This window comes from Condylura cristata, unplaced genomic scaffold, assembly GCF_000260355.1.
Source record: "Condylura cristata isolate star-nosed mole 26May11 unplaced genomic scaffold, ConCri1.0 scaffold00020, whole genome shotgun sequence".
NCBI lineage: Eukaryota > Metazoa > Chordata > Mammalia > Eulipotyphla > Talpidae > Condylura > Condylura cristata.
The window spans coordinates 28445649-28471684 of NW_004567121.1; the positions used below are offsets into that span (position 1 = coordinate 28445649).

The following is a 26036-nucleotide window of genomic DNA, read 5'->3' on the forward strand; positions in this document are numbered from 1 at the left end:
GCCTAATAACATTTAGAACTCAAGAACACGGGGTAACATTTAAAAAATCCCATTCTCTGGGGCTCCTTCCTAGCTCAGGACTTACCATGTGCTGTTCCATAGAATCTTCTTACCCTCTTTTCAATGAGTTACTTCCTCACCACCCTGCAAACCTCACTGCAAATACCATTTTTTCCTCTAGGAAACCTTGTCTGTTCAGAGAGGGTTTTCACTCCCAAGGAAACTTCTACTCTCCTTTATACTTTATACCACTTAATCCAGTTGTGACTGTTACCATGTAAGCTTCACTTTCCATGGGGATCTGTGCTGAGAGGACAGGGCCCATGTCTGTCTGGACCCTCCCACATCCTGAGTACCCTGGATAATGACAGTAAAATGTGCTGAAAGAGTGAATGAGGTCAGAGGTTTGCATTTCTTCAATCTTAAGAGGCAGTGAAAAGAAAATACATAAAGGAAACTAATTTAATGCTGGCAAAAAGGTTCTGGATAGAGGAGTGCTTCCTTTGGCAGTTTTCCCTAATAAAAAGAATTTATAGGCTTAATTAAAATCATCAAGATATTTTCCAGAGGTACAGGAATGGTCATGGATCAAGAGTGCTTTAATTACTCACTTGATCAAAGGGGAGCTGCTCTTCTGGGAAGAACAGTTTGAAGTCAACTTCAATTGCAAGCAGACAATTGTCCATTCTTTTTCTGTCAGGGCCCTGGAGAGAGCTTTTAGGTAGGAACCTATCTTAGGCAAACCATAAAGGTGATGGAGTTTCTTTATTTCAACCCCACTTTTCCTCAATTGCTTCTATTTATTTTTCTAATGGCCTCCCTACCCCTGAGGACAGTTCAAATCAGTGCTCAGCCCCACCTGAGAAAGGTATCATTTTTACCTCCTTCTAACTTTAAGGAAAAGGTTCTGTCCCTCATGAGTTCAGACAACAACTGCCCAAATCCGGGTGCAGTTATGTGTGGGAGCTACCTCTAGCCCTGCCCTCTAGAATCACATCTGCCTATCTTAGGAGGCCATGTGTTGGTGGATTTAGGCTGCCAGGGCCCAGATTCTATACAATGCATCACCAAACTGAAGGAGCCTCTTCAGGTGAGATTCCACATCTTTATAATATGTAACAGTATCCAGTATCATTACATGAAAACCAGTGAAGGAGAGACCTATGGGTGGTAGCTTGTGTTTATGGAGTACTGCCTGAGCCAGGTCTTCTGGGTGAAGAAACAGCAGGACAGAGCATTTAGTCATCAGACAAAGGGCCAACGTTAGAACTTCCTCTGTCGTGACTTTACTTTGACTTTCTAAATTTCACTGGGATGATTCATAAAAGGGTGAGCTAGAGGATTTCAGCCTCTTTCCTTTTATTACCCTTCAATTACTTGTTTTTCTTTTTGGGTTGCGGCCATTCCTGAAGGATGCAGTTTTCAGTTCCTCCCTGTAAATGAAGAGGCAACCCATGAGGTTGTTAAACAAATTCTATTCAGTAGCTGGAAAAGTTAATTTCCTGTAGAGTGACAGGAATTACATAGAAGCAAGCAATTTTATTTTCCTCAAATGTAGCAATAATTTTAATCTGTACATACATAAAACAAACAGTGCAATTATAAAACCTTGAAGGTGACATGCATACTTTAAGGTGCAGTTGGGATGGGGAGGATGTTAGCATCTCCAATTTTCCTCACCATTTTTTTTTCTCTAGTTCCTTATGCAAAAGTACTGAGTCAGGAAACTTCATTTGGAATGCTGAAGTTAAAAGTGGACTTCCTGAAGTCTGCACGACTAAATATCACAAACAAAACAGAAATGACCTCCTAGAGCAGTTTGGTAGGGACCAGAATAATATGGCTGAGCTTTCAAGCTGGGAATGAATGAAATCAGGGATGCAGTTTCTGAGAAACTTAAAGAGATAATGTTTGTAACTGAGCGTCCTTTTCTGTTTCATGGCTGCTACCCACAGGAGCCCTTCCACCAATCTTTTTACTCGGTGTAGTTTCTGAATAGATGCTGTTCAGTGGAGCTATCTGTAACTAGGGGTGGTGAGCTGCAGAGAGCAGGACCTGGGAAATGGCTTCTTCCTTGATGCCTGAGTCCGTGCTGCTCTCCCACTGTTAGCTCTTAGGCCTTTGCTCTGCCGCGGAAGCAGAGGCAGCTGTGTGCAGCGTCAGGTGTCGTCGACACAGGCCCAGGGCACAGGGACGGCGAGTGATGCAGCTCTACCTTTGCTTCTTCCACAACACCTTTCTCAAGCTCTCCTGGCCTTGCAGTTGAACTTCTAGAACCTGAACGTCAGTTCACTGGGTCCTAGACTCAGAGGCCAGGATGAAACAGGCTGTGGCCGAGTGACAAGACACAAAGGCAAAATAGAGTACCTTCGCCTCCGAGCAGAATAGAGGAATTTTATGTTTGCACTGATGAAAATTCAAATTTCCAAAGTCAATTTTAAAAAAACTGAAGACTTCTCTGAGTACTAGTTTTTCTCTGCACAAGTGGCCCGTGCTCTTCTGGCGATAGTTCCTTGCACTGCTCTCAAGTTAGATGATCCCAGGGACATTTAGGGCGGTGCACTCCAGCTCACTGGAACCGCTCTTTCTGGCAGTGGCATTTCTACTTGAACCCCAAAGTAAATCCAGAACATGGCGTCACAGTTATTAAAATAATGAAATATTATTAGCCAAATGTAACTGCGATTCAATCAATGTTATATTTCACACACATTTAGAAAAATCAAGAGTATGATAATAAAATCTTAAAATTAACAGATGGAAATCAACTTCTACAAGAAATCAAATATATTTACAGTGAGATTTAAAGGGAAAAATAAGCTACTAGGACCATAAATTTAATTTTATTTTAAATAACTTTAGCTACCTCAGCTGTTAATACAATAAAAGCAGAAAAAACAGGCTGCCTTTCCCCCCCAGATTTAATCAGAAAGTTGTATCTACAATAATTGACGTAACTCACTTCCTGTCCTTCACCAACCTCATCAAAATTATTGCATTTTCCCCCAAACTATACTTTTTGGATTTCTCTATGATCACACTCATTGTGTCCTCATTCCTGGAGGCATCTTGGTTTAAATCCGTCTTAAAAAAGGGAGAAGGGGCGCATCTGTGGAGGCAAAATATTGTCCTGAAGCCAACAGATACCGAGTTGCTAGAAGAAGCTGATTGTACACACAAGCTGCCTGGGGTCAGGTAGGGCAGGGCTGCTGACGGAGAGCCCGCCTGGCCGGTGGCCGACAGGGTGGGCACAGCCCGCCAGACCCGTCTTCCTTGGCAGGGTCGGACTGAGCCAGTGGAGGCGGAGCGTCATCTTCCTTCGGAACTTGTTTTGGTTCTCCTCCAAAAGCCTTCATCCAGATAAGAAGCCAATGACTGATTACAAAAATAAGAATAATTAAATTTGGCTCAAGAAATAGATTGTCCAACTGTTCTGCCTTGTTATTTTTTCAAGATCCAAGGCCTTTACAAAGAAACAAAAACATCTCTCAATCTCCCAACAAAAGTGAACTTTTTTTTTTTTTGCTCCAAATGCTACGACCTGAAGAATGGCTGCAGATTGAGATATCAAAAATCTCAGAAAAATATATAATATATTTGTATATCTCTGTATGTCTATTATTTAAATTTCACATTCCTTTAAAAGTGGTTATTCAGTCAGTAGCTGCTGAAGGAGGCTCTTCTGCTGGGCTTGGGGGGTCTGTGGTCCTGCCGTGGGTTTTTGAGTTCCCAGTGGACCAGGCTGGTTCAGGTAAGGGTCCCCGCCTACCAGATTCACTGTACACTGGACGTCAGCAAACACCTGAACCTGTTGCACCTGCTGGAACACAAATAAAAGGTGTGTTTAGACAGAAGGGCCTGCCCCCCCGGCGTATGAGTGGGTACTACTGGAAGTGGAAACTCACTAGAGCATTCCTCTAGTCTGTAGTCACCACAGAGAAGAACTCTTCTGTCTTCTTGTCCTACAAAAAGAAAATCGCTGCACTCATTTTGCTCAGGGTTCTGGAAAGTTCACACTTTAAAATTAATATCAAAATCGGAATGGTCAAGCCTCCTATAGGGTTGCCATCAGTACTGAATGTGCTCATCACTGCTCATATTGCCAAGATTGGGAAAAGCCCAGTTTCAGAGTCTGGGTGTCCAGTGGTGGGTTTAAAAATATACGTATTATTTGAAAAACTGGTTTAATAGCATTCTATGGATGACTTGAGTAGAATAAGTAGATCTTTAAGATGTTAGGAAATTAAGGGCTTTAACCCAGTATTAGCAAAATAAAACCACCACAACTGAGGAATATGACATCAGCATTACTAAAGCTAATGTCCAGTTTGCATGGCATCTAAATACACTACTACTACAGAGCTCCTTCACACATTGCCTTTAGAATTACAGCAAAATATTAGTAGAACAATTTTATATTTAACTTCTTTTTCCTGATAGACAATCCATTTAAACAAATGAGCTAAAAGTAATAGTAAACAACTATTACAGTGTGAATTTTCCCTTTAACTACTTCCGGTAATAATACACATTTTTCTTAAAAATGTCTAAAGTTGCATAGTTCTAGCATTTTCTATTGGGAAAACAAAGCCAGAAGTTAGTCTTTATCAATCAGCCTATTCAAAGCCATCTGTAGAATTGATAAAGGCCAGTAACGTATTTGTGAATGTTTCAAGTGAAGAAAAGAGATGCTTTCTATGACATCCACGTGCATTTGCTTCTGGAGATTAGTCATTTTTTTTTTGATCATTTATTACTAATTCATGCCAATCATACTCAACTTTTGGGAAAACTTCTCTATCCTGATTAAATGAAAGTTGTCTTCCATCAATCCTCACCGGCCAAATGTCAAAATCCTGCCCCTCATTGCCACACCCGTCTGGTCTAGGGCATCCACCGCCACGCTACAGTCTCTCAGATGTGGTGGACACCACTTGAGTTGAGCTTTCTTAAACTGATTAATTAAACTTCTAGTCAAATTAGTATCATTTCTTTCTTATCCTCTTCTTTCTCTAGTTTCAAAATTTTGTTCCTTGTTCCTGTATGCTCCGCTGGTCTTCTGGATTCTTTCTCTAAAATGCACCTCCTCTCTTCTAAGTCCATTCTCTGCCTGGGTTCTGCTCCGCATAGTGCGCCCTAGTGTCTCACCTCTCCTGTTTGTTTCCTGAGCTCCACCCTGTACTTCCTTCCACACCACATTAACAAGCCCCCTCTAGCCCTTCTACTGTTTTCCTTTTCTCTCCTTGTTCTGCTTCCTCCCCATTACAGCTCTTCAGATACAGCCAGACCCAAGCCCTCCTCTCCTTATTCTTTTCCTTCTCTTTTTATGTACATCTGTTTTCATATTTTTATCAAACTCATTTGCCAGCTACCATTGGGCAAATAAAGAATGTTGGAGCAAATAGAGATGTCATGATGGGCTCAACAGGAATATTTTGCTATTGAAACTTACTGTGAGTATGAACTGCAAAGCTTTTTGGTGCTGATTTAAAAAAGTTAATATGTAAAATTTTGTGTTCACATGTTTCAAAATAGGAAATATTGGGGCAAAGCATAGGTGTTTCTGTTCCTAAACATTTAAAAACATTCTTAGTAAATGCATAGAATAAGTGAAAATTCTGCTCTTTAAAAATGCTTTAAAAAAAGATAATGTATTCTGAAAATTTAAAAACTGAAGCAATTAAATCAAACTCCAAAAAGTACACATTTTAGTCATTTTGAACTGTTAATTAAAAATGGGAGCTTTAGACCAGACCTCAAAGGACGTATGATATTGTCACACTTGCATAGATAGGTCAAGCAAGACGCAAACAAAGCTTAAGGTTTGTCAGTTGAGAAGAAATTAAAATTAAAATTTCCCAGCAAAATTTTAACTTCAACTCACATTATGTCCCAGAACTTGGAAACTTTAAAACATAGTTGTTTTATTTTAACTAATTTGTTAAGATGCTAGTGTTTATCGCTAAGGGTATGAGACTTTAAAAAACCTGCCTCTGAACAAAGAATTCATTTTCCCCATGACAAAACCCCCTCTATTCACCCACACAGAACTCAAATCTAATACTGAGACTACAGGCACGACCTTCTAACTTCTCCTTCGGAGCTAGCTGCCTAATGCACCTTTCTGCTCATCTCCATCAAGTGAAGCCTAAACTGGCACATTTATCACTCTTTCCTGTCAGGGATGATGCTTCACCTGAAAGAATGAATCCAAGTCCCTTGTGTTCATTCAGAGTGTCTGGAGAGGGCCCTTCCTGGTGACATAATGGGTTAACGCACAGCCACTAACTCACCAGTTCGATCCCTGGCCAGGGAGCTGACCCACAAGGCACAGCAGACCCCTTCTGTTTCCCTGCTGCTCCCCTCAACAGTGTATTTCAGTACATCTGCCTGTTCTGCTCCCCACTGTCTCTGGTGACTCCTCTAACCACGCATACCTCTGGTCTGTACCCCAGTTTCTGTATGCAGAAAGAAATCTTTATAAAAAACAAACAAACAAAAAAAGTGCCTAGATACTTGCTTCAATCTACTTTACCAAGTTTATTTTCTGTGAATTCTTACTATAAACATGTTACCTTCAGTGGATTTGGTTTCTTGAGACTATGCTAAGCTATTACAGTTTCCCTGTCTCTGTGCTCCTACTGCCAGTCCTCCAGACTGCCACATTTAGCAAGTCTTTTCCCCACCTCCAATGCCCACGATAACTCTGTCCTGTAGTGCTTTGCTTTGCCTTACCAACTGTTCCTCAAGAGCCATCTTCTGTTAAAGTTCAGACCATCTCAGCAATTCCTCTTGTAATGCAGATAGTGCTTGTTACTTTCACATAATTTGAGTATGCTTTTTTTGATTACATGACAATGTATGTCTATGTCTATATATTTTATCTTTCAAAAGGCCTTAGGTGGCACCGCAGAAAGAGCATGAACTTTGGTATTGATAAAAGGCCTAGATTTAAAATCTTGACTCTGCCACATTTGCTAGCTTTGTGAATTGTGCAAGCAGCTTAACCTCCTTAGGCTCAGTTTTGTCATCTGCAAATGACAGGGAATACTGTCAGGGAATACTACCTGCTTCACAAGGTTGGAGGGAGGCTACGTGAGGTAGCATGAGGTTGCCTAGCATAGTATCTGGCAAGACATAAGATTTCACAAATGATACTTCCTTTCTTCACTTCTTTACACAGCTTACCCAAAAAGCAAACATGTCTCATGTTTCTCTGCAACTCTATCTTAGCATAATGCCTTCATAAAAGAAATACTTATTAGGAGATTAAAGACTACACCAAAGCCATGAAGCGAATTATGTTAGTATGGATAAGTGGTCAACCTTACACATTTGTACTGTTTTGAAACAAGTTTCTAAGAGGAAACAGGGCCCACAGACACTTCACTATTTTGCATGAACTTACTGAGAGCGTTGAGGTATATTAATCACACATGTGCTTTAACAGTGTATTTATATACTAACAGTTAGTGTCCACCTTTTGTGATTTCTTCAGACTGAACAGTAGAGTATGCCTTCTGGAAGCTGATCTCTTTTAACCCTCCCCACTGTGCTATATACATAAGTATCTTGTTAGTTCCGTCGGCTGTATAACAGTTCAGGCAAGTTCCCTACATGCCTAGCATGACACAGCTAAGCAGGGTAGGACCAGGCCTCACATCCAGGTCTGACTCCCAAGGGCAGGTCTTAACCATGTTGCTATACAAAATTTCTTGTGTTATCTAGAGCGCATTTGATAGCTCTGGGCTTAGAGTTTTCTTACTGACCTGGGTTCCATCTGCTTCTGATTTGAGAAGATCACTGGATGAGAGCTGGTTGCAGTAGAGGCCTGTGTGTCTCAGTGCTGGATCATTTATCTATCAGAGATAGATATAAGATCAAATTACAAGCTAGTTGTTTTTGAAGAGCAAATTCTTCAATGAAAAACGATCTCACTGACAGAAAAGTAAAAGGAGGATAGCAGAAATAAAAAGCTTAGCATTTTCTGTACTGTTAGAAGCTAGGGCAGTGGGTCCCATTATGGAAGTGGAGTACATGTAAGGGAGCATGATGAGAGCCTCTGGAAATGTTCTATTTCTTCATCTGGGTGATAGCTATAAAGGTGTGCTCAATTTGTTAAAACTCATTGAGTTGTATAATCTTCTGTATATTCTTATATATGGTAAACAAGTCAAAAGGTTAATTTACCAATATACAAAGTTAATTAGTAAAAGACTTCTAGTGTTGTCAAGATTCAGTAACAGGGCTCAGATTTATTTTCTGCCTGAAGTGGACAAAAAATATGAAATATAAAAACCTGAGCAAAATACATGAAACGAAGGCACTCCAGAACCTGGTCAAAAGGGAGTGAAGAAGATTGACCGCTACAAATTGGAAAATAATTGATCTGAATCCTGTGATTTCCGCAGCCTATTGTCTGGAGAGAATTTCTAAGTTGCAGCACTGGTACAGGAACCCCAGGCAGAGCCTGAAAGAGTCCTTGAATTAAGATGAATCTGGAGGTCTGAGATGGCCAAGTTTGCTGTAATTTATAGAGTAGACTATTAGGGGAGAGAGCTACCCAGATTAAAAGCTCTGGAAAAGTACAGAGGAAAGATTCACCTGAAAAAGATTTACATGGAATAATCCCCAATGATCATACTGAACTGGGAATAGGCACTGATTTTACTGGCCCAAAGTGGACAACATACAAATTCATGCAGTATCAGGTATTATACTAGAAAGATATTGCCTCAGTAGTAGGGTAAAATTAGCTAAATATTGATCTAGTCCCACCAAATAAAAAAGTAAGACCTGAAAGGATTAAACTGTTTCCAAGTAACTTAACCATCTCTGCAACAAAGCTTAAGAATATTAACAGAAACATAAACAAGGTAAAATCTACCTCTGGCCTCCAATAAAAAAAATTACCCTGCACTCCAAATACAGAAAAATATGACCCCTAATGAAGTCAATCAGTTGAAACCAACCCCTCGTTGAAGTAGATAATAAACTAGGCAGGGAAGGATATTAATATAGCTAGAATAATAGCTATTCTGTGTGTTCAAGAAGACAGAGGAAAGACTGAACACAGTAGAGACAGAGATGATATTGTCCAAATTGAACTACTAGAGATGAAAATAGCAATGTCTGGGATAAAAAAATGTACTGGGTAAAACTAATGTACTGGGTAAGACAAAATAATGCAAAAGAAAAGATCAGTAGAAAATAATAATCCAAAAAAACGACTGATTTTGTAGACATCCAAATCAAACCCCAAATCTGAAGCAGTCAGTGAGATATAGGACCACTTCAAGAGGCCTAATATACATGCAACTAGAAAATCTAATGGAAAAAAGCATAGTAACAGATTGAGTAAGGAAATAATGGCCAACATTTTCCCCAAATTTCATGAAAATTATACACCCATAAGTCAAAAAGCTCAATAAATGCCAAGCACAAGAAAAAAATAATGCAAGACATATTAATCAAGTTGCTCAAAACCAGAGGCAATGAAAATAATCTTAAAAGCAGTCAAAAAGGGGGAAAAAAATCAATCATGTATAGAGGAACAAAGATAAAATGACAGCAGCTATCTCATCAGAAATATTGCAGTGGAGCAACATCTTTAAAGTACTGAAAGTTAAAACAGAGACATTTCCTGACATACAAAACCTGAAAGAATTCATCACCAGCAGACTTACTATAAAAATTTTTAAATGAAGAACTTAAGGCAGAAGGAAAATGCTAGCAGGTAAAAATCTGAATCTATACAAAAGAATTAAAACTGTGACAAAAAACTACATGTATAAATAAAAGAGACATCTTACTTAAAAAAGCAAGGCCTAAGTGTATAAGAAGTGCACTGTCAATGTAGTATTCTTTTACACAACATTCATTATACCTTTTATCATTTTTTGAATCTCCTGGAGTGTGTAATTGTAATAACTAAATAACAAGATAATAAGGACAAGAAACAATACTACTTAGTTCTTTTATTTTGCTTAAAGATACGGTTTTATCCTACTAACTTCTCTTGTACTTACTAAATGATACCAGGGAAAGATTTTTTTTGTCCCTAAAATTTTATCAAAAACATAATTCTACAGGGAAGGTAAACAGTATTTATTCTGATTTTTAACACTTGATATAAATTCTGGCCACCTGATGACAGCCTAGTCACCACAGTGACCACTCATTAGTCTACTTTTTGGCTGCTGATAATGAGAACAGTTAACTGTAGGGTGTTAGCCCCAATGGTCATTAAATATCACTTTGCATTCAGTCATTTTCTCCTAAAAATCTTCAGGAGGTTCTAGGACAAATTTTGCATATGTAAGTGCCTTATACCTCTCAAAATTTTAACCACATAAATTCTGTTCTAAATATAAATATTCCTTTAACATGCATTAGATTTTTTTTTAACCTCTATTCCTACCTAAGTCATGCTGTGACTTAGAATAGGATGTTCTTTTCTATTCTTTGAGGAAAATTTCTATGAAGATGTTCCTTTAAGTCCTTGGTAGTTAGCTGGACTAACTACCATGAAGACATAGTTAGTTATGTCTTCAAAAAAAAGTATGGTCCTATGAGGGTCCATCTCTTACAGATTTTTTGTCTTCTTGTTAGTCAACTGGTCCTTCATTCATACTGGTTACCCTAATTTGTTATCATGTACTTCCCACAAAATCATATATGTACACGCAGCATCAAATAAATGTTTGTTGATTTAAAGAGAGAACTGAAGAAAATGTGTTCAGAATATAAAGGGATAAGTCCAAAGCCAATGCATCATGTCTATCAGTTTATAAGTCCATGAGTCCAAAATCTTAAAGGTCTGTCAAAATTTCCATTGTTTATCATAAAGGGCAGTAATTATCAAAAGATAGTGGGGAAGAATAAAGAAGTGTGGTTATTTCTGATGAGTGACTGTCAACACACCTGACTTTCCTTGGACTAGAAACGTGTGGGTATGTGTGTGTGTGTGGTGTAGCATGGGTGCCAGTTGTGCCACTTACCTGCTCAGGGCACACAGTATTCATTCCTGGCATCTGCAAAGAGCTCATCTGCATCTGGCCCATCATTGGGTTCATGTTCTGAACATTGGTGTTTCCACCTGCCATTGACACAGTGATGCTCATGTTGTTGTACACGCCTGGCTGCGCAGGTGTGGGCTGGCTCTGGACAGCTTGACTGAATACACTGTTAACTCAAAAACAATCCAAATCACATCTACTGATCACAAACAAGGGGACCCTGTACCTTTAATGTTTCTTAATAACTAGACAGAATCATACAGAAAATATTTCATATTCTTAAGAGTGTATCTTATTATAAAATATAATGATGGAATATAATTCAGATAAATACTGAACTCTGTCTAAGGGGTTTAATAACTGAAAAGAGTTCAATTTAATTTATAATTTTATGGCTTAATATCAGGGAAGCTGTTTCAATTCCATGAACAATCACAAAAGGACATTTCTGTATAAGTAAATCTTACAGGTAACTGAAGTTTATCCATTTAACCATAAAACCACTCTAAAATGCACCATACTATTTTATCTTCTTAAACAAAGAATATCTTATTTAAACAGAGTGCTTATATCTATGACATATATATCAATTCTTAATAAATGTTAACTGAATACATTAATAAAGGAATCATCCAAAGGTAGCATTCTTATATTGTGACTGTGTATCTTCTTCACATTAACACTTGAGGAGAATTAGTCCTGTTGTCTGGTAATAAGTGATGCATCCAATATCTGGTAAATGGCTTAATTATGGATATGTATTACTACTCATTGCTATCAATTCATGCTGTTTAGACTGCTTTTTATTTATAGGTCTTAACAGTATCCACCACGATGTTTTTTAAAGTGTAGTTCAGAGACTATCTACAACAGAATGTCCTGGGATTTGTTGAAAATGGGGATTCCCAGGACTTACTTAAGCCCCAGAGAATTCTATTTTCTGAGGGTGTGCTCAGAAAACTCCATTTCTAATTATTTATGCACCTTAAAATCTGAGAGACTTTTATTTAATATTCTATAGCATGCTGTCCATTTGCTCAAGATTTCAGCTTCTAGCTGCTTTTAACATGTTACGAATTAAGAAGAAATCAGATTTAACAAATCAGATGTGAAAATAACTAGATATTTTTATTTGGCAAACAATGTTTTTAAAGACTTCAAAGGTCTTCTCAGGCCTCAAGATACCTGCATGTCTTTTTTCAGAAGCAAGATGCAAGGGCAATTCTGCTTCAGAGAGCTTGTTTTACTGATCCCTTCTTCATGCTCAAGCTGCTTTAGCTAAGGGTCTCAAATGTCAAAACAGCTTTATTAGTAGGTAGCATGTATGGAATAAAGTCCCCCATAAATCCAGCTTGAAACTTCACATTTGAACCCCTCAAAATTCTGTGTACAAATATATATACATACAAAGGAAACTATTATGAATTGCTTCTTTGTAAAGTCTACAAAATATCAAATGTCTATCATTATCTATTAACTGTTAAACAATACGTTCTACCCATTTTAATGTTAACTCAGGAGAATTTGGATTTTGAGAATTTGGATTTTAAAAATTATTTATTCCATCAGTGGTTTATTTTTTGCTAACTCTTGACAGGTAAGCAGGATGGACTGACATAGCTTCCGGTAGGTTAAAATAATCAAACTTAAGTTAACAGGTAGAGAAACTCCTATTCATCATGTATGAAGAAAGCATCAAAATTTCCCCAAGTAGTTATAAAAAACAAATGCTCAAAGAAAATTATATGCTTAGGAAATGGTCAATAACAGATGACATTAATGGTCATCTGTGGACCATTAATGTTTGCACAGAGCATGTGCTGGTGAGGCAGTGTCCCCGCTGCTAAAGGTGAGAAAAAACTTATTAGTCTACTGGCCATTTTCTAATGAGGACATTTCTGCCTTAGACAATGCTCACTGTCATCTGATACACAGACCATCACTGTGTGGGCACAGCTATGTGAGTTAATGCCTGCAGAAACGACAAGGACTGCAATGATGTCACACTTAGTGAAATATTTAAGATTTAATTTCCTTTCAAATTTATATTTGGGACTATATTAGTGTATGTTCAAACTTCCTGCCAATAGTTCCATTTGAGTTTCTTCTATCACGGGAAGGAGAACAAACCCAATTGTAGAATCAACCACCATGACAGGTCCTGGAATGGACTGTGGGGCTTGTGGACACCAGGCCCCTGCAAAAGGACCCCACTTCCTCTCTGCTTTCCAAGCTGGCTGAGTGGCAGTAATCTGTTTCCTTAAGCTAGGGATTTGGTTTCCCCTAAATAAAAGGTGAAGACTTTTAGTCTAGTAGGTAATAGCCAGTAGGAGATAGTTCCTATTGAGAAACAAAGGGTTCAACAGGCTTTTTCAGCCTTTAAAATGCTAATTGGCACTAGGACTCTCCCTAGTGATGGCCTGTTACACAGAAACTCTGCCCCACATTGACAAAGAGGTTTGGTTTAACCCTCTATTTCACTTACCACCAGAGAGGTAATGAAAAAGAATCACCTTACAGTATCTCCAAACGCTACTGCATCATTTAACTTCATGCCACTTGTTTGATGCTTTCACTCTCTGTGATCCATTCCTGAACCAATGGTTTCTTGGCAACCTGACAACAGAGGCTCATCCCCCTTCTCTGTGATGCCCCATACTGCAGTATAAACAGCATACAATATGGCTACTGAGGGAAGACCATTCCCTCAGAGGGATTAACAAATACAATGAGTTTGCAATGTCACGTCACATTTGAGGAACAGAACAGTAAAAGGAGTTGATGCAGCACAGAGAGTAATGGAAATAGCAGATGACATCAGAGAGGTCTCCAGGAGCAAGTTATAGGGGTTTGCAGGCTCTCTATTGCATTGCTGGGGAGGTTGGGGAAAGGACTGACATACTGCCTTAAATATTTAGAAAGCATTACTCCAGCTGTGGTGTAGAAGTTAAACTGTAAGGCAGTGAGGTAGAAGCAGGGAAGCAGGAGGTCACTAAAGGGTTCCACAGAAAAGATGACAGGGCTTGTGTACGAGTGAAGCAGGTAAGACATGAGGGCTGTTAGGAGACTGATGTGATCTGCTGGTATGTTAGATGCAGGATGTGAGAGAAAGAGCAGAGGGTTTTCCTCTGATGACTGAAGAATGGAGCTGCTGCTGCGATGGGGAAATGTAGGCGAGGCGCAGGCTTTGGGGACACGATCACCTGGGCTTTTGTCGTGTTAAAGTTGGGTACCCGCGACTTCTCGGTAAGGGCGCCAGTTAGGCTGCTGCGTGTACAGTGCACAGTGTTCAGGGCGAGGTGTCTGGGCTGGAGATTTACATTTGGGGGTTACAGTGCAGTAAGAGGCATTCACATTAAGACTGGATGATAGAGTGGTGCCACACGCCTGAGAAATAAAGTGTGGGCACTTTATTTCTGAAATGTACACTGTTGTAAACCAGTGTTATTTTCATTAATAAGGTAAATAAAGTTAAAGAAAATCTATCTGGATTAGATGAGATAATCAACGGAGCAAGCTGATATGGGAAAAAGTCACAGAATGATGGAGACCCTCAAATGGAAGTCAGCGAGTTGAGAAAGATCTGGCAGCGGAGTTTACGAGACAGGAGAGTCACCGTTCTCAGAGTCACAGTCACTGCAGAAGTCAAAATGAGGAAAGAACTCCAAGTATAAATTCTCTTAATGGTGGGTGTGCTACGGTGACATATATCTGAAGAGGTGTGAACCTCTAAATCATATACAGTGCTGTAAACCAACATTACCTTAATAAAAATAATACAATTTAAAAAGAAAGAATAAATGCTCAAATATGTCAAATGCTACCAGTAATTATTGCATTTGGCAAGACAGACCGTAACAACTCTGACCTGAACACTTTTGGTAGGGATGAAAAACTTGAGTGGTTTAACAAGGAACCAGAGGAAAGGAAGTGACAGAATCTTCTAAACAGTATAACTGTTTTTACCAAGTTACATTTAAATGTTTAGACGCAGCAATGATGAAGAGTCCAGCTGCATTTTAATCGATAGTGTTCTGGGAGGCACAATGGAGGGACAGCTGGAAACAGGAGCTGAGAGTGCCTGGAAGGGAGGAGTGAGAAAGATGAAGTGGGCTTAGGAGAGTAGATTTTAGAAGAGACTAGGAAGACTCTCTGAGTCTAGGAGAATAAATTCTTCTTGCATGTTTCACAAATGGTTCCATTTCTACCAAATTCGTACACAGTCCTCGCTGAGAGCTGCACAGTTCTCTACAGGAAGGCTCCCTCTCTCACCTTTGCATGAACTTTAAGAGAATATGGTCTTAAGTTTTCAACTTTAACTGCTGTACTTATTATGTTGTCAGATCAAACGACTTCCCTGTCATTAGAACCAGATACAACCAAATTAAAACCTTTATAAAATTCAAGTGATGTGTGAAAAGTTCAGCAGTCAGGATATGGGAGAAAGCTGACTTTAGTGAGATAATTCTAAGCAAAATGGGCAAGATGAGGCCACTGAATATCTAGAGATTCAAAGAGAATGACCCGAGAAGCCTTTAAAACCTTTGCTGTTCCTATGAAAATTTTTATATATTGAGAAGACTGAAACTTGATCAGCTCTATTGAATTCCAACATCTTATAATTTCTGCTTTAGATTTCTAAGTGTTTTTATAAAGAAAACCTTTTAAAAAATACCCATCTGTACACCTGTGACTCATGGGAGTTGACCATATACTTTGGGTCTGCTGCACTGGGGGGATTCACTTTTCTCTACTATTAACAAATTTACCTTAAAATGATTTTAAACAAAGGATTAAAAAAAATCATTATTTTTCCTTTACTGAAAACATAACATTCAGCTCCTTGAATGTGCAAATGGCAGCAGCCAATGAGTTTGCAATCAGACTGTGGGGGCCTGGCCGGTCCAGTGCTGCAGACTCAGCACTCGCATACAAAGAAGGCCCCTTACTTGTTGTTTCCCATTGCTCCTTGCTGCCAGGCCTTCATATCTGGTGACTGGTACCCAGTAGCAGGTGGAGTTTGCTGGAGCAGAGAACTCTGAGGAGGTGGGATTGGCATCGGCACCATGGAGTTACCAGGGCTTAGAGATGGAGCAAAGTTGGCCTCACCTTGGGGAACCATTCCTGCAAATTGACACAGAGTAATTTATATAAATACACTATAAATTTATGAACTCCATCAAAGAAAAAAGAACACAGAGATCTCTCATAATATACTTAGAAATATTCTAGTCAATAGTGTAGGGGGGAAAACTTAAGTCTCTTAAAAATGAAATTTTAGTACAAACAGATCAATAAACATATAAACTAAGTTTGGAAGAATGCCTTGCAGTAACTAAGTTGCTAATTTGGGTACCAGGACTATGTATGATTTTTTTTCTATACTCTTTATTGCATACATGAATTTTTAAATATAAAAAGTATTTATGAATGTACATGAGGAAACGACTAATATAATAAATATAAACAGAGGGGAAAGATATAAAGAAAATCCAAATGTGAAATGAAAAACGAAGAATTTTGTTAGCATTCCTTCTCAATCATCATTGTGGGCTCTTCTTACCTTTCCTGTCTTTTTTTTTTTAAGCTTTATTTGGATGTAATCTACAGAAAATCATAAAATTCATAGTGCTGTGCAACCATCACCACCATCCGGTTTAGACATTTTCATTATCTGCATATTCTCTTTGTGCCTGTTTGCAGGCGATTCTTACACCCACCTCTTGCCTAAAGCAACCATTGATCTGCTTTCTGGCTGAAGGTTTGCCTTAAAAAACAACAACAACCAAAAAAAAACCAATGTAATATAAATGTAATAATTTCTGATCTTTTGTTTCTGGCTGCTTTCACTTAGGATCAAGGTTTTGAAGTTCAACCATGCTAACACTTATTAGTAGCTTTTTCCTTTGTATTCAGGGTAGTGTTACTATCAGAGGATGACAGGACTGTGTTGAAAGTCAATTGACAAAAAAAGATTTTATGTTTTGAACTTTTTATTTGAGTTCTGTGATCTTCATGTCTATAATTATAGCAATACCACGTTGTCTTTGTGTTGATTTCCTAACTTTATGGCAATTTTTAAAACTGTTAGTCATTCAACCTTGTTTTCAAAATTGTCTGGATTTATCTAGGCCCCCTGCATTTTTACATAATTAGGAGACACTTACTAGTTTCACCAAAAAGTATGCTGATACTTGTACAGAGATTGCACTGAATTATATGATCAATTTGGATCAACTTAGCTTTTCAATCTTTTCCTGATTTCACATTGCATAGTTTCAATGGTCATATCTTTAAATTCACTAATCTTTCTTTCATGTCTGTCTCCTTCGTATCCCATTTATTTTTTCATCTCAGATATTCTACTTTTCATGTCCATCATCTTCATTTAAAATGATGACTCTCTTCGCATTAACTTTGTATTTCAAATTTAACATATTTGGAGATTTTTCTTTTTTGTGAGATCAGAGTTAAGTAACAAATAAAGATACTCCAAGCATATTGGCATGCTTTTCCACATTTCTTTCTACTTTCATCTCCTATTCTAAGAACCCATGTTTTTCTTATCAGATGACCTAGTTCAGTAGAAAGAACCAACCTGTGAATAATGAACTGGAGGGGCAGTTAGAGTTCTGATCCTAATTCCGTCACAACATTTAACCTTGGAGTCCTTGGAACAGGCAATCCAGTTCTTTCTAGTTTAAAAATTCTGACTGCACGACCATAAATGGAATGATAGCCTTTTGGCAGCACCAACCAGAATTAGGACTCATACTTCCATTCATTTATTTCTTCAACGAGTCCCTGTACACCTACTCCCTGCCAGAATACTGTGCTGAGCATTTGAGAAATAAAGACTAAAAAGGTCATATTTTGTTCACTTGCTGTTTAAAAAGACAGGCAGCAAGGTTAACAAATGGCTGTAAGACAGGGTGGGGCATGCTTATGCTTGTGTAGGGGAGACTTCCTAGTAGAGATACCTGAGAGGAGGGAAGAACAGGAATGAGACAGGTGAGGGAAAGGGGAATGGAACTGACCAGACTAGCTTTGAATGAGTTTGGGGTGCTGGTGAAAAATTCAAGAATGTCTGTTTAGTAGGCGACAACATATGAGCCAAGAGATCTGGTTTAGAGATAATGAACAGAGTCATTAGCACAAAGAGGTCACCAAGGCCACAGGAGTAGATGAGATCTCTCTAGTGGAGTGGGTGAAAAGGGCATGTTTTTATTTCATAGAAGAGAGGTCTCTGGATGGACCTCATCGAATTCATAATGTGGGTACAAAAATTAAAATTTCTCTCACATTTTGATTATTGCCTTAGTATAAGAAAAATTAAAAATAAAATTTAATTTTGTTCCTGTGACATGACAGTCTAGAAAATTTTTGTCTTCCAGAACAAGAGGAAGCACATTCTGCCATTACTAATACCTACATTTCTTCATTTACTTTGGAGCTACATACAACTGAAAGATATGAAAGCAAAGGTTCAAGGCAAAATTAAACAGACATCCTTTGGTTTACTGTCCATTTAATACAGGGGTCAGTAGACTTTTTCTGCAAAGGGCCAGAGAGTAAGTATTTTTGGTTCTACTGGCCACAGGGTTACTATGTAATAATTACTAAACTGTTGTGTGACATAGTCACAGGCAATATATAAAGTAACAAGCATAGTTTGTTCTAATAAAAGTTAATTTATAAAAACATGCTGACTTTTGTTTTCCAAATGTTTGACTTGAGAAGGGTGGTCCTTTCCACAACTTGAATTTGCACCAATGCAAATGCTGGTGTGAAACTTCCTACCAGGCTGATCATGTTGGAACAAGTTTATTATTTAGAACAGCAGAAGAAACGGAAACTGTGGCATCTTTAAAATGTTTTATGCTCTTCAGAAAAACTAACAAGTTTCTCCTCCCTCGTATTTAGAAATACTGAAAGCACCACTGTCCCATTTCTGCCTGCATACTGATGGAAGTACTATTCTCTCCACCCAGCTTCTCAGTTTGGTTTGTAGGAGGAATACTACCTTTATTGAAGAAAAAATTTTGTTGTGAGAAGTATTTTCCTCTCAATCAAAAGTTGTCACAGAAGAGAAGCCAGGTAAGAGAGTGTGCACTTATAATGACATCTGGTTATACCACCTGGTGAAGAAGAGAACTCCACCCAGTCGATAACTCTAGCTCTGTGTTCTATGTAGATATGCAGTAGATCAAAGAATAAACCCATGACCGCAAGAGGAATCTTGTCAATGTAGCTGGCACTGGGGCTTTGAAGCACTGTCAAAGAGCATGGCTGAAAATACTATTAAAAAAGAGAATCCTCGAGGAATTAATTATTGGCTTATTTGTAGCATTTCCCCCCCTGTAATACGATGAATTCTTTTTTTGACTCAGGGCTCTGCAACTAGTATCTTGAATGCTACTAAGAATCTATCTGTTTTAGCTCTTTGGAGCAGGGATGGGCAAACAGTACAAGTCCTCTAACGCTGGGGAGCTACTTCCACCGGCTAGAATAAAGTGAGGAGCCTTGTTTCATTCTTTGCAGACACAGGTCGTAGGACACATGGAAATACAACTTGAGTGAAGGCCACTCTTGCTCAGATAATCTTATAATTATAAATTTATAATCCTTTTTGTGCCCACACAGTGTCAGTGATAGAAACCAGCCAAAGATGACTTCATTGTCTTAAGGACAAAGGAACCAATGTGGCATAATTTTTAACTAAAATGTCTTAGAGAATTCTGGTGTCTCTCACACAGCCTCCCTAGATATTTAATAGTCAAAGAATTTTAGCACTTGTTGCTGTACGAATGAGCCGTCTAAATTGATTTCGCTGTCAAAAGTTGATAAGCATATTGCTTATGTCAAAAATCTCTATAGAACTTCAACATTTTATTCATGTCTAATAGCAGTTTTTTTCCATTGAAATTCATTTTTAAGCGGTCTTAAAATTTACTTTTTCATTTATAAAACCAAGGGACTAGTTTTAGCTTCCCCCCCGCCCCTAGGAATCTGCTGTTAGTTTAGCATTAAAGTTTGATTAAATATGATGGATTAATCACGTGTTTTATTACAGAGAATCTATGAGACCCAAAAAGTGATGGAAGAAAATTTTTTAAAAAGCACTGTCACTGAGGACAAAGGTAATGGAAGAGAGACACTGCGAATGAAAGGTTAAAAAGAAAAAAAACCTTTTGGAAGTCAGAAAGCTGGCTGCTGTTGCAGGGGAACAGCTTATAACCTAAGCACCTTTGAGTGGTACACCTGGAAGATTGATTATCCTTACGAAATATATCAAAACCAGAGTCTCCAACATAATGGCAGAATCATCAGCAGATTATGAGATAAGGTACTTAAACCCACTGTCTGAAGCAGACTTTCAGTAGATTCTCATAAATTGCTATAAGAATAAATAGGGAAATAAGAGTTCATTTTGCATATCAAAAATCAAGACGTTGAGGCAGATCCTTAGGGACTCTCTAATTTCGTCAGACGTAGCTATCAAAGAAAGGTGAGCCTCAAACCATTCAACCACCTAGTGTCGGGAGCTGAGTCGGGAGCCTGGCCAGCGGCATTCGCCAGCAGCGCCTCTTCCCAGCGCCCGGCCTCCTCCGTAGCAGTGGACTAAGACACACCCGATACACGAGCCTGTGCACACACAGCCGTGACCCTCATACCTGGTCCTGGGTACTGGAAGACATTCTGCTGCATCTGAGGACTGATCCCAGTGCCAAACTGTCCTCCCACGCTCCCTGCCGCGCCTCTGCTCGCCATGCTCGTGCGGCTGGCCAACGCCGCCTCCGGGTTTGCTGCCAGTTGTGAAAAGGGGCTGGTGGAGGCAGGTGGGGTTCCTGGGTTTGTACCATAGTTTGGTGGGTAGGGGAATTGCTGTGGAGCACCCTGAGGAAGACGCGGGTTCCCCATTTGCACTGGCAGTCCCGAGGAGGGAGGGAGGTTGTTCCCAAAGTTCTGCTGTCTCATGAGCATGGCTCTTTGCTGCTGTATGAGCTGCCGCTGCCGGTGCTGCTGACTGTATAACTCCCGCTGCCGCTGTGCCAGCATTTGGGCATTCAGAGGTGGCTGCAAGGAGGAAAAAACCCCACTTATTAATATTCTTATAATCACTACCTATGTTGGAAAACTTAACAGGATAAGTCTAGTAGGGGGGGGCAAATGGGTAGCAATTATCAGTGTACAAGGGAAACTAAAACAGAAAAGGAACAAAGACCTCTTAAGTAATAATCACAGGAGAAAATAGATAGAGAAATGCTAAAACAGTGTCTGACTATTAGAGAACATTACCAATTAAAAGTCACACAAAACTGAGAAAGTATAGATTGATTAGTATTAAATATACAGGCCATGAAAACTATTAGGAGAAACATGAAAACCATAATGAAAAGAAATGTGTTTGATGGCTCCCATCTTATCTGATACTAGGTTAAGAAACTTCATTTCTAAAACTTTGTTGCACTCCTATTAGGGAGAAACTTAGTTTCCCCATTTCTGAGATCACTTATTTTATATAAATGAATAAAATATGATTGGAGGTGATTTTAATTTTCCTCATTACATTTTCCTGCAGTTCCTAGTTATCATACTGAATATGTATTACATTCACAATCTGAGCAGAGAACAACCTACAGGTACCATTAAAAAAACATGTAGAATCCGAAATCCAGCATCTAATGTCAAATAAATGATTTAACTAATCACTTAAAAGAAAATAATTAGTTAGAAATAACATATAAGGGCCCTCCTGGTGGTGCAACGGGTTAGGATGCAGCACTGCAAGCTGGCGCAGACGCTTCAGTGCGAGTTCCAGTCCCGACCCTGGAGGTGACCCACATGGCGCGGCAGACCTCTCCTGACCTGCCTGCTGCTCCCCTCAGCAGTGTGTTTTGTCAATCTGCCTGTTCTGCACCCTGCTCAGTCTCTGATGAATCCTCTTACTGGCCCTGCAACTCTGGCTTATACCCCAGTTCTGAATGCATAATTTTTTTTAAAGAAATTACAGATAAATGGAAGTATTTTATCTCATTGCTACAGTATAGATACTATTTCAGGCATTAGAAGTGTTTTAACGCCCATAATACTGTCAGTGAGGAAAGAAATGGCTAAAATCACTTTTTGATCTGACTTGTAAAGCAAAAAGGCATATCAATACATCCTTTCTCAGGAAATGTTGATTTACAATTTTCAAAGTCTACTTAAAGCATACAGCTCCATTAAAATTAAATTGATCAATCATATATAGTCCAGTCTAGAATAAACTGACATATGACTTTCTGATAGAAATAATATTTATGTGAATTTTAAAAGTGAGGATATTGTTTCCTTAGAACTTTACCACCTTTGTAATAGCTAACTACTACCTGTAAAGTCGAGAAACTCGAGTCTGGCTCCCTGAGGATGCCAGCATCTGTCTTTTCCCCAGCAGTGTGTGTCAGTATCTAGCCCTTTGGCTGATGTTTGTGTCCTGTATTTGTCCTTAATCCATCAAGGTCCATTTTATGGAGAAAAAGAATTTGGTTTGAATCCTCTTTTAGCCTTGTCATCTCCCAATTTTTTATGTCAACTTTATGAAACTATTAATGGTGGCAGAAGCAAAAAGTCATTGTATGGAAGTTAAGTAGGGAGTAAGTATTAGATGGTACTTAGCAGGCTAACCAGCTTCTTAACACTTAAAGGTCCATGGCTCTGCGTTCACATACAAGGATCTTTCAAATCAATACGATGCAGAAAATACTAATGCTCAGACTGAGCAGAGAACACAAAGTAGTTAAGGTAAGTTAGCACTGTGACTGAGTCTTGATCAGGTTTTAGGTACCATTCACACAGTTTCATGTCTTGGGCTTCTTATTACTTGTACTATTCAGTGCAGCAACACAGCAACAAGAGTTTCCTACTTAGTCATCTGGTGTCTAGGAGCAATGACAATAACAATGAAACAAAGAACCCTCAGCTTTCAGTTAGTGCCAGGAAGGGTATCACAAATATAAATTCACATGAGGAGAAAACCACATTATAAAAGTCAGTAAAAGCTCATTTCAGAGACCATCTTAACAATGCTTAAGTCAATACTTTATGAAACATACTGCGGGTTAAAGCAGCACGAAGCACACTAACCATGCCCAGTTACAGTACGTTACCTGAGGTGCGATCTGCTGCTGCATGCCTGATCTCATATTGATGCCAACAGGGGCAGCTGCTGCAAACTGGTTCAAGATCGCTTGCCGGTTCTGCTGTATTAACTAGAGAAAAGTGCAAACGTGAGAGCATGTTTCCACATCCAAACACACAGCATGGCCTTTCCAGAGTAACAAACACTTCACTGATTACTAAGAATTTTAGTTTCTTTGTCCACATGCTGCGAATTCCTACTATTGATCAAATATTTCCTGCTTACAGAATACTAAACATGGCAAAACATTTCAAAGTAGACTGTGTGTACATTTGCACATATACATGTACACATACTTTCTGATGCTCTGCAGTATGTATACAACAGCAACAAGCTCTCTTACTTTAAAAAATTGTTAATCTTAGTCATTTCAGTTAAGTGCAATAATGGAAAAAGAGAAACATCATCTCTAGGAATTAAACTATTGTGAATAAAAAGTAAGTATAAAATGAGGGTACATTCTACAAAGTTTTAAAAAATGAATGGGAAAGTTGAGGAACTCACTTGAAGGGTGCCTATTTGATGGGTATACATTTGGGGAAAATCCAGTGTGATTTCATTAGCTAGAAAGGATTATATAAGAAACAAATGGTCTGAGAAAATGGACTATTTATTTAGCTAGAAGAAGTAATTACTTTAGACCAGCATTTCCCAAATTGGTGTTCTACAGAACATTGTTCTGCAGGATATTAATAGATGTGCTGGGAAAATAGCATGCTGTGCTGTATTAAGTATTGGAAATGATGGGTTACATAAGGTGAAACAGATTTCTTTACTGCTGTGATTCCATGAGCCTTTAATTGGCCAAAGCACACCTGCAACTTATTAATCATAAGCCCTTTCCCCCTGATATACAGCCACTGACAATTAGCTCCGAGGACAATCTTCTATGGAACACCAGTTTGCAAGATGCAGTCTATGTTTGGTTTAGGGTTCCAAGTCCCAGACATGTCTTGAGTTTAACAGGTAAAAAAACAAGCAAACTTGGAAGTGTTACTTAATTTGATATGAATAAACTCTTCAGAGAGGTAATAGTAATATAATACAAACATGATTTAATATTTACATGGCAGAAGTTACTTACAGAGCATACTGACCTAAGAGATGTAGCAATATATTTGTATCTCAATAGATTTCATATAAATTACTATATGTAAATTAGAAGGTCTATGAAAGTTTTAGAGAAGAATCCAAAGAGCTATGGCTTGTGATCAAATCTCTCATCTCTAAATAGCTCAATTCTTAATTCAGTTTCATTCATTTTCTGACTCCCATCAGATAAGAAAACAAATGGAATTTAGGGGGGAAAAGCTCAATATAATATAAATAGCAAAATTATACATTTCAGGCATTATGGAATAGGATAAAACAGTTGGAATCACTTCAAAACTAAATATATCAACATATGGCTTTTAGTGTCAAAGGAACTGTTATGTGCCAAAATTTATATTCTTTTAACATTTAATAGACTATGGACGTAAGTTTAAACAAACCATTAATTTTATGAAGTGTTATTAAAAAAAACAATGAACCAGGGCCCTCCCTGGTGGCTCAGCGGGTTAAAGCACAGCACTAAGAAGCTTAAGCCACTACAGCATGAGTTTGATCCCTGCCTGCCCCAGAGGTGACCACATGGCATGGCAGACCTCTCCTGACCACCCGCTGCTCCCCTCAGCAGTGTACTTCGTCGATCTACCTGTTCTGCTCCCCACTCTGTCTCTGGTGAATCCTCTCACCCTCCGCATCTCTGGCCTGTACCCCAGTTCTGTATGAGGAAATAAATAAATCTTTAAAAAAAAAAAACAATGAACAAGTAACACCCCACTACACTCAAAATACTACGTGCAGTCTAAAGGCTTCAAAGGTAAGGAAATTCTTTTTTTTTTTTCCTTTTAAAGATTTATTTATTTATGCATACAGAACTGGGGTACAAGCAAGAGGGATGGGGGGAGGGAGGAGGTGAGCAGATTCACAAGAACAGGCAGACTGATGAAGTACACTGCCCAGGGGAGCAACGGGCCAGACAGGAGAGGTCTGCTGCACCATGTGGGTCACCGGACTGGCTGAGGAGCAAACATGTGCTGAAGCAGCTGTGGCTAGCTTCGCAGTACTGTGCTTTGACCATTGTGCTACCAGGGAGGGCTCAGTAAGGAAATTCTTATCCCCTGGGAATTCTTGTAAGTGGCAGAAGTCTAGACAAAGGTGGATGATGCACAAGGTTGTACTTACAAATAGAGACACCCTCAGCAGCACAGAGGGGGCAACTAATGCAACCTGGGCCTGGAAGGCAGGGACCAAGAGTGTGAATAAGCTCAGTGGGACCCTGAATAGAGAGAATGCCAGGTGGCCAGAAAGATGGTAGAGTTCAGGCAGAAAGAAAAGCATATATAAAAACAGAAGAGACAATCATGAGAACAAGTGGAAATACATTAATATTTAGTGATGAAACAGGGCAAATGGGATTCCACACTTTCAGCGTTATATGTTCTTAACTTGTGATAATGTGAAAGTGAAGTGGATAGGGACAGAGAAAGACACATGGGAAATAGTAAAAATGAAAAAATAAACTTGAGAAAATGAAGAGGCTATTATTGAAATAGAAGAAATTACCCAAAATAGCAGCATTCTGTAAGCACTTTCTGATATTGAAAAATGGATCTATTTCTGCCCTTGAAATAAATCTTGTTCATTTTCTTTCCTTCTTACTGTGACCTGACTAATATTGTGTATAACTATTCTACTCAGACCTGCCTCTTTTCTCTCCTCAGCAAGTAGGTCAAGTTCTACTTCTTCCAAGGAAGTCTTCCCCAAAGGTTCACCATATCCTTTATCTCTGT

The 26036-nt window shown here is 38.8% G+C and overlaps 1 protein-coding gene across 4 annotated transcripts in view; it reads right to left on the bottom strand.

Moving 5' to 3' along the window:
- Positions 1 to 1363: 1363 nt before the first annotated feature.
- Positions 1364 to 26036, bottom strand: part of NCOA1 (nuclear receptor coactivator 1) — a 71760-nt gene continuing 47087 nt past the window's right edge. The window contains exons 14-20 of one of the 4 annotated variants that reach the window (XM_004686399.2): positions 23168 to 23269; positions 20693 to 21095; positions 15968 to 16142; positions 11001 to 11184; positions 7770 to 7859; positions 3906 to 3962; positions 1364 to 3820 (exon numbers count right to left, since the gene is read on the bottom strand). In XM_004686399.2, coding sequence (XP_004686456.1) covers positions 3918 to 3962; positions 7770 to 7859; positions 11001 to 11184; positions 15968 to 16142; positions 20693 to 21095; positions 23168 to 23269 — 999 coding nt within the window. In that variant the 3' untranslated portion in view covers positions 1364 to 3820; positions 3906 to 3917. The remainder of the gene's footprint in view (positions 3821 to 3905; positions 3963 to 7769; positions 7860 to 11000; positions 11185 to 15967; positions 16143 to 20692; positions 21096 to 23167; positions 23270 to 26036) is intronic. The other 3 variants (XM_012727491.1, XM_004686398.2, XM_004686397.2) reach the window with 3 other exon arrangements.